Here is a 16817-nt window from a genome sequence, read left to right on the forward strand (position 1 = left end):
CACCTCTTAGAAATTAAGAGCACTGGGCCAGGGAAATAGCTCAACAGCATAAGTGCCTGCCTGGCAAGTGCAAGGTCCCGAGTTCAATCTCCAGTGCCAAAAACAAGAAGGAAGGAAGGGAGGGAGGGAAGGTGGGTGAGCAGACAGTACAGTTAGGCCTACAGTATTCCTCCTTAGCAGGCTGCTGACGAAAGGACTTTGCAGCATTTATCTGAGCTGTTTTTGGCTTCCAGCTTGGGCTGCCTGTGGCCAGTCTTCTCATTTCCTTCTGCCAGGAAGAAAGGCTTGAGGCCATTGCTGAACCTTCACTCCTGTGAGAAGTCAGTTAAAAGTACCTTTCCTGCCCAGAGGGGAGGGTTCTCATCCAGTTTAATTTTCAAAAGTTTGCTTCCTCTTTCCCTGTGTTACACTGTAGCCAGAGTCCAACTGTGCACCATGATTGACAAGCTGGGCTAATTTCACACCTTCCTGAGAATCCCCACTTTGGGGTAGACTGAGAAGATAATGGATAGAGGCTTTTGCATTCCTTCCTCAGCTGAAGCTTCTCTATCTCCTGCATGGAAACGTGTGCGGGAGTGGTGCGGACTGATAGAAAGGGACTGTGATTGTTCACCATGTTCCTTTCCTTTGAAATCATCACCTCCCCCTACTCCTGATGGAGGAAGTGGAGGACACAGCACGAAGCAGAGGAAAGCAAGGTTCTGGGGAAGAGAAATCAAGAGGAAGGTGGAGGACAGTGGGCTGTACAAAGGCTCATGGATCACATGCAGTTATTATTGGGTACTTCATCTTTGGACTTGTACTGGGCCAGGTACTTTCTCCCCCCAACCCCCAGGTAGGGGATGGTGGTTGGTTAGTCTGTAGCATGCTCTCTCCTGCAGATGACAGATGTTTCCCTTTGTTCAGCTGACTGTAGTTCATCAAGCACATCTTGAGCATCTGCTGTTCTCATCCATTGTCCCTCACTGAGAACTCCCTTTTCTTGCCGTCATGCTGTGCTTCTGTATTCTCAAGGGGTCAAATGGGATAAGAAGAAAGGTGAAGAGACCGAGCTGGGATGGAGGGTGCAGACGGGTTCCCTTGGAGAGCTCTAGGTACCTCTCTTTCAAATCTGGGATGGAGGGTGGAGATGAGTTCCCTTGGGAGAGATCTAAGGACCTCTCTTTCAAAGCTTTAGCCTGAAAATAACTGTGAACCTGTGCTTTAAAAATGCTTTACTAGAGCATCATCATAGGTACCGTATGCGAGAGAGAGAATTTCACCAACATGATCACTTAAGCCTTACACCTGAACTTTAGCTTCTGTTTCTGCCATTTTGTAAGCACCATGATTTTGGAAAACTGACATACATAGACTCTTGGTGCTTCAGGTTCTTCCTTAATAAATTAATAATTTTAATTTGTGTATTTTTCACAGGCCTCTACCAGGAAAATTTTGTGTAGATTCCCAAGTTCATGTGAAAATGCACTTCTAGTAGAGCTTGGCAGATGAAAGACACTTAATAAAAATAACTGATACTTTCATGATTTGTTAATGTTGCCATTATTTTAGGATAGTTGTAGATTGGATGTTGTAAAGGGACTCTTGGTTCTATTTTAGAATGAGAATGAATTTATGGTCCTGGTTTACCAATCTAATTTAATTTTCCATCCCTTGACTTCTGATAGTGTAGAAATTCAGCTGTTTCTTTGATGCCTGTTTTTTTAACTGACAAAATTGTACATACTGATGACATACAGTGTGACATTTTAAGATGAGATATATAGTAGAATAGCCAAATCTAAGTAACATATGAACATATGCATCGCTTCACATACTGATTTTTTTAGTATGACAAGCACATTTCTCTGTGACTATTCATCTGTGGATGTGGTGCTTGTGTTTGCCTTAGAATGGGGAGCTGGTGGATGGAGCCAGTGCACTGTTAATTAATATGAAGTTAGGAGGAGTAGTTTCAAAAGTTAGTTGCTTTCTAGTATTTTTTAAATCCTGGACTATATTTATGGTTTCATGGAACTGTTAGTATAGTTACTGTTTTTTCTTTCCTATCATGAAAATCACCTTGCTTTTATTCCTTGAACTCTGAAACTTGTTTATTTCCTGCATCATAACTAGAAAAATAGGGACATTGTTTGTCTTGTTAACTTGACCAACACATACATCAGTGATTTTTACTCTAGCCTTAATCCTCATTGAACCAATTTTTGTTTTTTTCCATGTTTAGAAATTTGGAAAATGTCAGAAGGGCATGAAGTAACTATCTCTAGCCTGGCCAGTTACCAGATGAATGAAAGCATGTAGATTCAGACCCGCTTTAGGACATGGCCCACTTCTCTCACTTTGCCTCTCGGTGGTTGTCTCAGTGTGCCAGCTTCCATTACAAATTATAAACTTCCATCTTTGAGCTCACTGGCTTGTAGTCTACAAATCCTTGTTGAATGCCAAGAAGCAAAGCTGTTCTTATGTGCCCTGATAGCATCGTGGGTGCTGCTTGCTTTAGGTATGACACTGTAGTACCTAAACAGGGATGGACAGAGATGTAGAACAGGCCAGTATTTGTCCTTGTTTGAGGTAGTCTTTGGGTGGCAGACAGGGAAGAATGAAATATCATGGAGCCTCCACTGTATGAGACATTGCAATCTCTTGGACCATGTTCATCTTCTCTAAAGGTAAATGGACAGCCACATCATGTATGTCTCTTAGTTCTCATAAGTGCAAAGTCCCGCCCTTTGTCTTTCTGTTGTTCCCTTCATGTTGAAGGAAATTTGACCTCACTTAAGTAAACGACAGCCACTAACTTTATACTCAGTCTTACACTTAAATAATTCATGCTTGAAATATGGCTCTACTTAGCTTGTTTCAATTAATCGGATTTATTGATAGTTTTCTAATGCTTCATAATTTTGTTACCCTACCTAAAAGCAGAAAAACCCTACCCTTTCTCCTGAGAACATAACTCATGAAAAGCAGGCATGAGTCATTCTAAGAGGTAGGAGTGAGTGAATAATTCATCAGGTGTCCTGTGTTTTCCAGAACATCAGGCAGTTCATTTTCTGTATCTTTTTTTGTGAGCCATATAACTACTCCCGTTAGAGACAAGGCCCTATAAAGTAATTACTCTGAATGTCATTGTTTCAGGTATATTAACTTAGCTGTCGCTGAGCCTTTTCTTGATAGCAGATTTTGTAAAATTTAGAACAGAATTCTTCATCCCTGTGGAAGATATATTGAAGAATATGTTTGACAACCACATATTTTTTTCTTTTTATATCATTGCAGAAGATAGCAAGCAGCATACCTTTCTTGAGTTCTTAATTTGTTGCTACTGCTTTTAAGCATTTCTGTTGCCATTTTAAGTGTAGTCAGTAAGAAATTTCCCAGTGATTGATTGCTGGACCTTTAGATGTATACAAATTGTTGCTTCAAATCACTCTGTGTGTGGTGCGCGCGCGTGTGTGTATGTGTGTGTGTGTGTGTGTGTGTGTGATAATGGAACAAAAGAAGCAATTTCATGCCTTACCCATCAATCTGTTTCTTACATTTCATGAACAACAGGCATAAAGGTCTTTGCGTCTTTGTTTTCCCTTGGCAACATGTAAAACTAATATTGACCGAGCATGCTATTAACCTTGAGTTTAAATTCAGCGTACTTAATCCCTTGATTAATGTCAAGATTGATGCCCAACAGGAAAGGTTGAAAGCTTAAATGTTTGTGAATGCGAGCATGAAATGAAATCCTAATAACCAGTACAATGATTTGGATTTATGGTCTGTGTTGGCTGCTAAAGATAACTTGGAAATGGTGTTGCATAGACTAATTTGTCAAAATGGGGAGCAATAAAAAATCGACTATTTAGGTTGCAGGAGAAAAGAATTTTAAAAAAGGCTATCATTTAGGATGAGTCTAGAAATATTTAAAAATACCACTAGCCTGTTGGCCAAGAAGGCCAACCCACACTGAGTGAAATGGAGCATTCCTTTCTATCAGAAAACAGTACATGGCAGCAAAAGAGATAGCAGAGATTTATGGTTATGCTCTTCCCACTTCCTGAATTTGTGTCTTTCTCATGTATGTGCCTTTATTGCTCTATTCCCTGGGTTTTAAGACATCCTCAGCAAAAGGGTTTTTTTTTGAGTCCTGACTTCAGAGAATGCTATTTGTCAGTGCACCTACACCATCTTCCTGTTCTCTCCACACACTCTCCCTTCTCGATATTCTTCTGAACCATGCCTCTGAGTTGCCTGGAAGTTCCAGTTCCTGCAGCATTTATAGTTAGACTTCTGGTCCCACCATACAAAAAAAAAATTAGAAGGGGAAAGAACGTTGTTGGCCAAGCCTTAGATTGTATCTCTTTGCTCCTTGGAATACGTACAATGGCAGAGGGCTGCGATGACATAATCTTCAGTTTGTTTTTACACACTTTTAAAATATTCTCTTGTCATTTCTAGTTCATGCTCCAAAAGTATATTTAAAACTTTTGTTTTTAAAACTTTTTAATATGGGAGATATCACATAAGTACAATAGTGTATAATAACTGTTGTGCTCATGATCCAGATTCAAAACGTGGCCATATCTTTCCATTTACATGCTTTCCTGCTCTGTTATTCTGAAATGTCATGCTGTCTATAAATATTTAAGCATGCAGCTTTTAAAGAGACATAAAATTACTTTGATTATAACTATTAATGCCACTTCACACCTGATAGTTAATGTGATTTCTTAACATCATCAAATATCAAATTAGTATTCACATTTGTAGGTCCTCTTATAGTTTATTCCAACTGAGTTTCAAATGAGGACCATATGTTGATATACCTTAGGTCTCCTTAATTTTACATTCTTTTCCATTTCTTATCACCCCCCTTGTGATTTTTTTGTTGAAGAAATTGCTTTATTTTGGTATGAATTCTCCTCTTCTGAATTCCAGTACTTACATCTCCATATAGTTATGTAACCTGCCCTCTGCCCCTTACGTTTCTGGGAGACTCATGGATAGATGTGGGTCTTGGTCTGAATTAGGCTTGGCTCACTAAGTTGCAAGACATTTCCAGGATGCAGTTGTACACTTTTCTGAGGAGCCAGATGATGCCTACTTGTCCCTTTTTATGAAAGCAGCTGATGGCCAGCACTTGGGTACATAGCTTCATTAGGGATCCGTTGTGACTGTATGTGGGACGTTCTGTGGAGAAAAATGGCTCCTCGTGTGCTATGTGGGCATCCCAAGAAGTAATTCATACATAGGAAGCTTCATTTATTTCCAAGTTGTTTGTTTTAAATATTTCTAAGATGCTGGTTTTCTAGATCTTCCACTTGTTTTTTTTTTTAATTTTTTATTAATTATATTGAGAAACAGCAGTGAGACAGTTTCAAAACCGATTAATAGGACAGTTTCAATAATTAATACATTGCATATTGTTATCTTCTTAGTGGTTATTCATAGTACAAGATGCAGATATAAATAAATAAATAAATACTATTAGTACAAATCTTTCTTCTCATTGAATTAAGAGAAAGTAGCTGTATATGTATCCTAGCCATTTTGCATATGCAGATACAAAATGGTCCTTCCTTTGTATTGCCTTTTTTTGTTTATTTTTGTTAGAGATGGGTATTTCACTATAGCCAGCACTTTATTAATTTATTTTTAGCTTGCCTGTATGCATTTTATTATGATGTCATTAATTGAAACATTTGATGTGTTTGATTAACTGCAGTTCCTTTCTTACTGCTATCCCTTAGTATTTTTTTTTTTTTTTTTTGCGGAACCGGAGATTGAACTCAGGCCCTTGCGCTTGCCAGGCAAGTGCTTATTCCACTGAGCCATCTCCCTGGCCCCTATCCCTTATTATTCTGCTTTGGAAACCTATTCGTGTTGCCTTCTGCATCTTTTTGACATGACCTGGAAAGTGGTTTATCATTTCTGGTTTTTTGTTTTCCCAGTACTGGGACTCAAGCCTTTGCAACGAGCCATCTCCAATGCCTGTTTTAATATTTTTCTAAAAAAATATTTTTAAGTTTTAAGACCAAGGTCTCACTAAGTTGCTCAGCCTGGGTTGAATTTGTACGCCTCCTAGAATATTGGAATTAGAGGTATGCACCACCATGCCTGGCTCCGTGGCAGTGTTTGTTTCCTTGCTCTCTGATACTAGGTCTTGTGATGCACAGATCTGGGAGGGCACCATATATCTGAGGAGGTAACACCGGGCCCACATTCTGGGTGCCATGGCATTCACTGCCATTGGATTTTTCTGGGTACTGGCACGGCACACTGGGGTTGAACCCTGGTTGCTGCACCTGCCTAAGGAGGCACTTTAATCCACTGAGCTATCTGAGTGGTCCAAGGTTATGTTTTATGAGAAGAGATAACATCAAAAAGAAAGTATGTAATCTCTTAGATTGTATTAAATGCTGTAGAAGAAAAAACAGTAGTCGAGAAGTGCTAATGAAAAATTAAGTTCAGGTTTTGACAGCCTGCTCAGAAAAGCCCTGCTGAGGTGAGTGACTGGTGTTTGAAGGAAGTGTAAGGTAAGAAACACAAGCATTTGACAGAGGTGCTCAGCAGAGGTGGGGCAGCAGGTTCAGCGGCCCCAGGGTGACCATCAGCCTCCCAGGTTTACGAGTACACCGAAGAGACTTTCTGACTTGGTTTATCCTCATATGCAGTGTGCAGTACATGCCGTATGTATCTTTTGAACGAACTATTCTATTCAAAGCATTTATAAAACAGGCAATAGCTGTATATTGTCCTTGTTCTGAGTGGTAACTTCTCGTACCTGTCACCTTCTCATCTTGCCAAAAATGTCACAGCAAAATTTATAACTTTAAAGTCTGCTAAGACATTAAAGTTGAGACATGGAGCCAGCGGTGTTTTGAGTCTTGTAGATACCATTCTAATATTGTATCTACAAGAGAGCACAAGGATCTGGTTAGACGACCAAAATGGAATGGGGGCCTGGAGAGATAGCTTATTAGAATAAGTGCTTGCCTGGCAAGGACAGGGTCCTGAGTTCAATCCCAGGTACTACAAAAGGAAAAAAAAAAAAAAAAAAAGTCAACCAAAGTGGAATGAGCCATTTATGTGAGAAAGCACAGCGCCCTCTGGCCCCACTTGTTGCTCTCTGGCCCCGCTTGTCGTTTTGTCGTCACGTGACATTGTTATGTCTGATCTGCACCTGGCCTCCAGAATGTGCCTTCCTGATAAAATTGGGTGACTTGGGCAGTGCACGGGTGTCCAGTGTGGATGCAGGCCAGGTGGGCCCAGTTGGCCAGAGCGCAGCGACCAGTGTGCTGAGCGGGCATTGAGAAGCAGGTTATGGCATCAACTGTCTGATTGGCTACAGGAGACTTCCTGTGCTACTGCTCGTGTGTGAAGGAAAATCGACTTTTCTCCCACTATAGGGATTCAGGTGGAATTTGGAAATCCTATGTCATCATCTCGTTAGAACGCCACTGGCTCTATGGGACACTGAGAACTTAACTACAGCTTCTTTTTATATTCTACTCCAAACATTTTTTCAAATCTTTTATTTTATTTATTTATTTACTTGGCACAGGGTTTTGCTGTGCAGCTGGGACTCACAGTGATCCACCTGTCTCAGCCTCCCCGGTGCTGCGATTATAGGCCTGCGCCACCATCATGCCTGGTTTCTCTGGCCTGCATGGCGTGGGACCAGCATGGCCTGCAGCAGTGCTAGGGATCAAACTCGGGTCCTTGCAGGTGCTTAGTCAGGCAGGTGCTTAGACCACTGAGCTATCTTCCCAGCCCCTCTACCCCAAATGTTTGGTTTTTGGGCTTAAGTAGTGATTAAGTTTACCGGCTCTAGGGAAGGACAGGCAGACAGCACTTCAGCCCTTGGCTAAATCCAGTCTCTGTCATGATAGTCTTTCCCAAAAGATTATTTGATGAGCAAGTGCCCGAGTGAAGTTATGTGTGCAGGGGACTCATCCTAGCACTCAGATCGTGCTGCTTGGTAGTACACATTCATTCCCTTTATCTCCCATACCCCGTCTCCTATATACAACACTCAGCAGGCTGCTGGGCCAAAACACTAATCACTGCCATTGTCCTATGCAGGGACTGGGCTACTCCCTGAAGCTTTAGAGTATGGAGTGCACAGACTTCAGTGTGTGGTAGAGAGAGTCCCTTTTATACATTTTTAGCATGTTCATTAATAAGTAACTACATTAGACAAGTATAACAAGTGTATATTTACATGTGTGCAAATGAATTGCCACACACAGTTGTATTCATTTGACAACTAGCGAACAGGACTGTAGAGAGCCTTTCCTGGTCCTCGTCTCCATCCAGGAAGATTATATTGTAATCCCAAGGATAAATTACTGAAATCCCATCAAGTTCATTCCAGTCTACCACTTCCAGTGCAAACCGCAGCAAGAATAAAGACATTATAGCATATTTATAATTATGGGGACCCAAGGGGTGCTAAGTCTAGCCACAAAGAAGGCTATCCAGAACAAAGGCTTAGATCCAGGGCTGAACCCAGGTTTTATTCAGTCATGAAAGAGGAATAGCTTGAGGATGAATGAGAATGGCAGGAAGTAAGTGAGCACTGTGAGCTGGACTACGTAGGAGGCCTGTTTTTACCTCTGCAGTATGCAGACAGTAATCTGCATTACACAACTGAGATAGTATCTAATGTGTTGGGGTCCGGTGCTTCAACTCTGATGTGTAATCTTTCAAGCCCCAGAAACTCGTAGCCTCTATTTTGAGGCTCAATCCCAGGTGACAGTGTGGAGCACTGGCTCTTTGTCTTATCTCAATCCAGCGTGTATTAAAGGGTTATCAGGGAAACACACATGCCATCCTCAAAGACTACCATCAACTCGTCAGCTAGACCAATACACATTGCTTAAAGCCAATTGAAGGGAAAAGGAAAAGTCCTAACCAGCTCTGTACATATCAATACAACAAAATAGGGTCAGACTCAGGCAAAATAGAAATGGTTGCTCTTCTTTCAAGGAGAGCTGCTCAGGTGGCCCTCCAGACAGGATGACCCAAAATTCTGTTTTTAACAGGATAACAGAATAAAGTGTATCACCTTATCCAAATTCTTCTTTCTGTAGACAAGGAATCTTGAAAGCCTCATAGTACATAGTGACGTGTCTGGTTGTTTGCAGAGTTGGGTGCACACATGTTGTTCGGTCCCAGGTTCAGTCCTCTTCTTCCAGCAGCTCTCTGGTCCCTCATTGAGCTTGATCTCAAAGAGGCCTCCTCAGTCTTGGTCAGGGAAACAACAGAGTCCACACATCACCTGGCCCTGCTACTCCCTAACGGATTTCCTCAGCAAATTGTCAGTAACCCTCGAGTTTTTGTGTAATGATAGTACTCACAACACAGACACTTCAAGGATTAAGTGATTGAAATGTGCACATTTTTGTGGTGTTCTGTAGGGAACCTGATGCATGCTAAGCCTAAAGTAAACACTTGTATGTTTATGCAATATATCCCATTTAATTTTATTCATTCATGTTTCACTATTATCCAGAGATAAATCTGAGTATTTTTCTGTGTATTTTCCCATTTAGTTTTGATTATACTTACCATCTAAGAAGTAACACATGAAATCTTTTATCAGTGATTCACTTGAGCAAAACTCACATTAGTAGTGAAAGTAGAGCCTATAACATACATCTTTCAACAGAAAATATTTCTGCAGTTATACAGTAGTATATACTTAAGTGCATAGATCTCAGACCTTGAGTCTTCCTTCAGTTTTTGTGGCAATTTTATTAGTTCCTCCTTAAAACTCCAGCTGAGGCTCTATCGCTCTATCTGTATCTAACTGCAGGGTTTGGGGTGTTTCTTTTCTTCTTTTTTTTTTTTTTTTGTTACCTGAGCATAATGAAGTGTTCATCCTACAGACCTTGAAAATAAGCCTGACCTAGTTAGAAGTTTTAGGGACTTGGAGAATGCTTTGATGATTCTCAGTCCTCATGATTAAGCCGCAAAACCTTGTTAGTTCAAAGGAGGTTAAATCACCAGGAGGAGAAATGTCAAAAATCAAATTGTTTTATTTTATATCTCCTCGCTCAAGGAAAGTGATTTATAGGGCCCTCTCTGCGGAATATGCATTAATGTTCCAGAATGCTAGGCTGGCTGGTCTCTGTCTCCGCTGCCTCTTCATTCTGTGGCCTGAGGCCAGTGCACTAAAAAGATCAGTTCATGTCCAAGGAGTTTTGCCTCAAATTGAAGGTTATTAGAGTAATGCTTCTGCTCCTCTATCAACTGTTGTGTGCATGTTACCATAAATTCAGACAGTTTTCAATTTTGCAACTTACTGCAGGGAATTACAGGCTACTGTTAAAGATGTCCAGTTGCTTCGCAGGCATAGGCCCTGAGGAGGGGTTGCCTAGGCTCTGAGAGTTGGTTCCAGAAGGGGGAGAGATTTGAGGGCGGTGATGGCAGGATATCTCTGCACTGAGGACAAAAAGTATGGCTGAAGCATGGGTGGAGGAAGGTGGCCACAGCAAACATAGGACATGAATTATGCACCAGGAGACAAGCTATTGAGAATGGCATTTAACTGTGAGGGCCACCTCCAGGCCAGCCAGGTGAGGGTTGTCTCCTAGGGTCTTGCTTTATTGGGAGGACCTTCTCCTGATAGGCTAAGTTGTATTCAGATCAGCTGGAAGACAGAGCTAGGCTATCAGGAGGTTGTGCAGCAGGCCATGAGCAAGGTTTTCCCTGAATGTTATTAATGTGACTTTTATTTAGGAAAATGTTGCTCATGGGAGGGCTGTTTGTTTCAGGACTTGGAGTTATTGCCAGTGCTGGCATTCTTCCAATCCTGGTAATCCTCTGAAGTTTCAAAAAGAAACACTTTGTTTTTCCCCTTCTCTCTATGGGGTAATTGGTTTTACATATAATTTAATTATTTCATTAGCCAGTTATCCTGTCTGTGTGTGCGGAAACAATGCTAAAAACCTACCCTCTCCTTCACAATCAGATTTTCCACCATTCTGAGTGAGTGTTTTTTCACTGAAATTTCTCACTAAAAGCTCAATTGGACGAATGCTATTTTCCATATTTGTGAGGGACGCTCTTGGAGCCTTGCAGAGTAACAGCGAGTGATTTAGAGTAAAAAGGACTAAGATAAATGACCAGCTTCAGCGAAAAATTATAGTCTTGAGGATGTTGTAGGGACGTCATATTTTAGATCACCTTGAACTGTATTTTCATCAGATTAAAATCTTGAAAGATTGTTCTCAGGGTAGAGAAATGAGAAGGGGATGTACTATCCTTTGTCAATATCTGGTCCAACTCATGTGTCTCCTTGTAATTGATGATCTTTATTCATAACCTTGTTTCATCTTTCCCAGTCATGCTCTTCATGGAGAGATTTTTAAAATCCTGATTGCTTTATAAACTTGTTTGTTTCATTGTGAGGCTTATTTCAAATCTGTACTGTGTGTGTGTGTGTGTGTGTGTGTGCGCACGCGCGCACGCGCTTGCACGTTCATGCTTGTACGTGGGGGGCTATGGTTGAAGGGCTCACAATCAAGTCATCCATTTGAAACCTTCATTTTATAAATATCCTTTTTACAAAGATGTTCATTTACTGAAATTTAGTTGGAAATAAATAATTCAATCCTGTCTAAAATATGAGGTGCAGATGCACGGACTGCTGCTGCAGCGGTCTCAGGCTTCGTCCCTCACAGGCTTCCTTTCTTTCCTTCATTTTTCTTCTTTGTGGAGCTCCACATTTTGCTTTTCATGTGCATACTGCAGAAAGCCCCAATAATTAGACCATAGGCCTCCAAAGAAAGTGAGTGTTTTTTTTTTGTTTTTGTTTTTGTTTTTTTTAATAATGAGTAAAAGCAATTTCAGCTCTTCTTGTAGGGAATTTTTTGAGTCTCTGAAGTCATTCACAAATATTATAAACTCTAATTTTACTACCTAAGAAGAAAAGAGAATATTGCACTTTGGTACCCTGGGATTCTGCCCCGCCCTAAGCCTGGCTGCCCTTGGCGTGCTGCTTTCATTTGCAGTGGCAGATGGCTTTATGCAAATAGAGCCAATTATATTTAGGCAGAGGGAAAAACACCTTGCATTATGAATAATTTCTAGATTAGTGAAATTGACATGTTTCTTTGAAAGCTCACCCATTTCTAGAGGGCAAAGTGTTTTGCGCAAGTCTGCTCTGCTGAGCCCTGAGTGGGCCACCCCAAATAATCCTCCCGTCTCCAAGGAGCACCCCACTCCTACATTTTAAAGAATCTAACAGATATGAAAAAAGTATTTTTAAAGTTATTATATTTTAGTAAATGGATAATAATGTTATCTTGTAGCCTTATAACTATTTTAGACATGCCAGGCATCAGTAATGCTCTATACATTTCTCATTTTTTTGTTTACTAGAAATTAATTTGCCCAATTTTCTTTGGTGTGACGGGCTGTGAAGTCATTCCTGTGAAATCCGGGTGCTTTATTCCTGGTGCTTTCTTTGCTTCTCTTCCTTCCCTCCCCACAACTTTCTTAAAAAAAAAAAAAAAAAAAAAAAAAAAAAAAACTTCATGCATTGACAGAACGATCCTGCTTCTGTTTCTCCCTTCATCTCTTCCTCCTATAGGTTTTCCACCATATTTCTTGAACCAGCATCAAGCCAGCAGTCAGCAGATAAGTGAAAGTCTTGACCAGTTGGCCTTAAGCTATAGATTGCATTGCTGATTCTCAGATAAAGACATTTGGTTCTGTAGTTCAGATGCTGCCCTGTGTGCTTTCCAGGCAGGTGGCCACAGGTGGCAGATCATGCCGGTCCATTTGCTTCATGGTCATCCAGGCACTGTCACATCCTCACTCCCTGTGGCCATGTTCAAGTCTTTCAACTTTCTGCCCGTGTTTCTCTGGTATAAAGTGTGTCTCCCCAGGTGCGCCTGTTGTTCCCCACCTGGGAGGGCACCTGCATCACTCTCTAAAGTCAGGAGAATTTGGCTAATAATCCCCCGCATGAATACTGCTGCTGAGTGCCAGGAACAGTTCTCAGCACATTGTACATATGTTAATCCATTTGAAGATAAACCATAATACTTCGTGTCACTGATTTATGTTTTTCAGGTTGAAAATTGGTGTCCTCATTTACCTTGGAGAGCAAAAAATCCCTATGAAGAAGCTGATCATAATTCATTGGTAAATGATTTGGGAAAACTCTTCCTAAATTTGTGCATTTAGGTCAGCTGTTAAGCGATGCATGTGGAGTCTTTTTAGATTTGAAGCCATAATTTAAAAATAGTGTTCAGCTGAAGAACTTCTACAGTGCTGTAAAAATCGAGGTGACCAGATCAGTCAATCATAGATTTATTTATTGAGCAATTCCTTGAGGTCCCTAAAGGATGGGTGACTGATAGGAATGAGACCTGGTGCCAAGTGTGGAGGCGATGGGTGATCTAATGAGGAGGGTGGTTGTAACTAATGACTGTGCCTGTCACAGTGCTTTAAAGTAGGCTGACAGCAGTAATGAGGAAGCCTGCAAAGGTCAGGGTAGATTACAGAGAGAAGATGACATTCAGGCTGAATTTAAAATGATGAATGAGTTTGTGAGAGGTCAAGCAGAGAAGATACCTCTGATAAACATGAAAGGGAACATTTGGTATTATAGAGCATACCTTGGGGACAAGGACGGGAGGACTGGATGCGCTGAGATGAAGCTGAGGTTGGAAAGGTGGAAAGGGGACTGTGATCAGCTGTGTATGCCATGAGTAAAACTGAAGCTTTTGTTCTTTAGACCAGGGATCAACAAACTTTTTTCTTTGGAAAGCTAGGGAGGAGATATCTTTGCAGGCTGTGAGATCTCTGTTGTAACTCCTCAGTTCTGCCATTGCAGCACACAGTACCCATAGATACTATGTAAATGAAAGGACTTGGTTGCGTGAGTCCTAGTTTGCTGACCCACCAAGAACCACACCTAAAAGATAGATTCACTGTGTTCGAAGTGTTCTGTGAAATAAATAGTAGTACTATGTCTCTGGCTCTAGTTGTGGGTTGTACCCAGCTATACTGTGTAGCATGTTAGAAAAAATATTTATTGGATTTTAAATCATACTGGTCAGAATTTTAAATAGCATTGAGCTGTCATAGGGCGAGAGTATCCTTTGTTTTTAAACACCTTAAAAATAGTAAATTTTTGTTGGTTTGGACTAGGACAAAACTAGAAGATGATCGTTTATTTCCCTATTTAATTCTGTGTACAGAAAGAGGTTCATTGGCAACCAGCATGATGTTGGACAACATATTTAGGTCTGGCTTCAGTTTTCCTGGGGGTCTGCTACCTAGCGATCGATCCTGGTAACAATACATTTCAGAGCAGAGAATTTCAAGGTTCAGCAAACATGCTATAGATCAGGGCTCCACAGTGACTACACTGCCTTTCTCAGTTTCTAATTTTTTAATGATATCCCTTATAACAGATCAGCACTCGGGGACCTTTGCTTTAATTTGCAGTCCTGGGACCTACTAATAAGAGCTGGGCAGCATGGCCAGATTCATTTTTGAAGCCCTGTATTTAATTGACTATCGCTTTCAGGTTTTCAAATGTCACATCATGAAAGCCATTGGGCTTGTTGGCTTTTATCTTCTATACATTTTATTAAATTTCTGTTTCTAGGCAGAAATTCGTACGGATTTTAATATTCTCTACAATATGATGAAAAAGCATGAAGAATTCCGATGGATGAGGCTGCGGATCCGACGAATGGCTGATGCTTGGATCCAGGCAATCAAGTCCCTGGCAGAAAAGCAAAATCTTGAAAAGAGAAAGCGAAAGAAAGTGAGTTTTCTTCTTAATCCATTTCAGTTAGATGCCAGTTTTCTTTTAAAATTTGATTTTGCTTGGAGACAAGAGTAAGAGAAATGTCATGTCTGAAATGATATTCCCTCAGGGTGAATCAGCCCAGCCTCTTGTATAACCCTTTTCTTGGCTTTTATGAGCAGAGATCAGCACAGAGTTCTCAATAAAGTTAAACTGAGGATCTCCCAGTCAAGTTTTCCTTTCGACTGACTGACTGACTGACTGACTGACTGACTGACTGACTGACTGACTGGACTGGACTGACTAGACTGACTGGACTATCTATCTGTCTGTCTCTGTCTGTCTGTCTGTCTGTCTCGCTGTCTCTCTGTCTGTCTGTCAGTCTCTGTCTGTCTGTTGATATTAGAAAACTTTCTCCATTTCTTTACCTGAATCCAACTTCTGAGAACTTCCTGTTATACTGAATCATGACAATCTCATGTGGTGGTGGTTTGTGCTCTGGGGTCTGGGCCACCTGTGAGTTTCATTGCTGCTCTATCTGATTGGTGCTTTTGCTTCTATATCTAGGAAGGAGGTCTTATTACACTTAAGCCAGGTTGTTCAAGTTCATGGGACATGCTTAGAAATCCTTTGGCATGCCCCTGGCTTAGACGATCTTCTGCCCTGTTAGTTGTAGATTAAGGGACAGGACTATAAATTAACTGTTCTGATTTCAAAACTGGGCAAAGTAAACCAGTTGTTGCTGTATCTAAAAAGAGCTTCAGAGTAAATCTGACTCATTTGCTATCTTTGAGAAGGAAACCATGAATGCATTTTATAAGACCCCCAAGTCATAGTTTAATGAGTCAGTTTTGTTTAGATCCCTTAACTTTGAGACACCATAACGAGACAGGTTGGCACTAAATAGTATGTGAGGAGCACGTGATGGGAGTCTGCAAGCACAGTTTAAAAAGGAAGTGTCTTGATTACTTTTCTCTGTTGCTGGACAAAATACCCAGCGCCCAAAGGAAAGAGGGAAAGGCTTGTGTAAGCTCACAGTCCACACTTACGGCTGGCACTAAGGCAGGATGGCGCATGGCAGCAGAAGACGGCAAAAGCAGCAAGTGCAAAAGGGAGGAGCAGGAGGGAGCAAGCCTGTTTCCTTCCCTTATATTGTATGCCGACTGCCGGGGCCAGGGTAGGCGTAGCCCACCCATAATCCCAGCGTTGGACCTTGAGTCAACCACACACTCTAAAAGCCCGCCCATGACTGCATGGAGCTTTAGGGGGACATCCAGATGCAAACCATAACAGAAGGAATGTTTTTCCATAGTTTTAAGGAGTTGTCTACAGAATGTTGTCTGGTAAAAAAAAATTAAGTGAGACTAGCATACATTATTTTTAAAAGGAAGAGGGACTTTTTAAAGTATGCGTGCATACTGCAGGTCTGTACATCTACACAGATACGTATGTTTGTCTTATTCACATTTTTACAAATTGAAGGATAAAGCCAAAGAAAACATATAAATAAAGGAGATGGATGGTGGTGATATAAATGTGAAACTGCATTTGTTAAAACAGTAAATTTTATATTATGTATATTTTAGCACAAAAAAAATAAGGGAAAAGGAGGGAATACTGCAGAGAAACTAAACCTCTCTGAACATATCTCCCTTTGTAGATTTGATGCTGGAACCACATTACATTAAGGGTGAACATTTAATTACAATAAAAGTCATAAGGAAAATAAGAACAAAAAGTTGAACATCCAATAAATTGGACTTTTTTATGTATTTAGTACAGGGTCTGCAAGGTCTCACCACACAGATCCGACTCGTAGCGATCCTTCTGTTTTCAGCCTCCCAAACAGCTGGGATTACAGGCATGTGGCCCAGTCTCAATCATGTCCCAGGGGTTAGGATTACAGCTCACCCCTGGGACAGGGCCACCACTGCATGCCGGGGACTGAATCTCAGTCCCTGCGTCTGCCTAAGCAGGCACTTTAGTCTGCTCAATTATTTGGCTGGGCCTTAAATTGGACATTTCTAATGGGACATCACAGAGAGCAAAA

At 41.0% G+C, this 16817-nt stretch overlaps 1 protein-coding gene across 4 annotated transcripts in view; it reads left to right on the forward strand.

Annotated features, from left to right (window-relative positions):
* The window catches only part of Mgat5 (mannosyl (alpha-1,6-)-glycoprotein beta-1,6-N-acetyl-glucosaminyltransferase), a 354646-nt gene that overhangs the window by 202107 nt on the left and 135722 nt on the right, over positions 1 to 16817 (forward strand). For all 4 annotated transcript variants that reach the window (XM_004626373.2, XM_023709791.1, XM_023709789.1 and 1 more), the window contains exons 6-7: positions 13078 to 13149; positions 14624 to 14785. In XM_004626373.2, the coding sequence (XP_004626430.1) occupies positions 13078 to 13149; positions 14624 to 14785 (234 nt within the window). The remainder of the gene's footprint in view (positions 1 to 13077; positions 13150 to 14623; positions 14786 to 16817) is intronic.

Source organism: Octodon degus, unplaced genomic scaffold, assembly GCF_000260255.1.
Source record: "Octodon degus isolate 3935 unplaced genomic scaffold, OctDeg1.0 scaffold00014, whole genome shotgun sequence".
NCBI lineage: Eukaryota > Metazoa > Chordata > Mammalia > Rodentia > Octodontidae > Octodon > Octodon degus.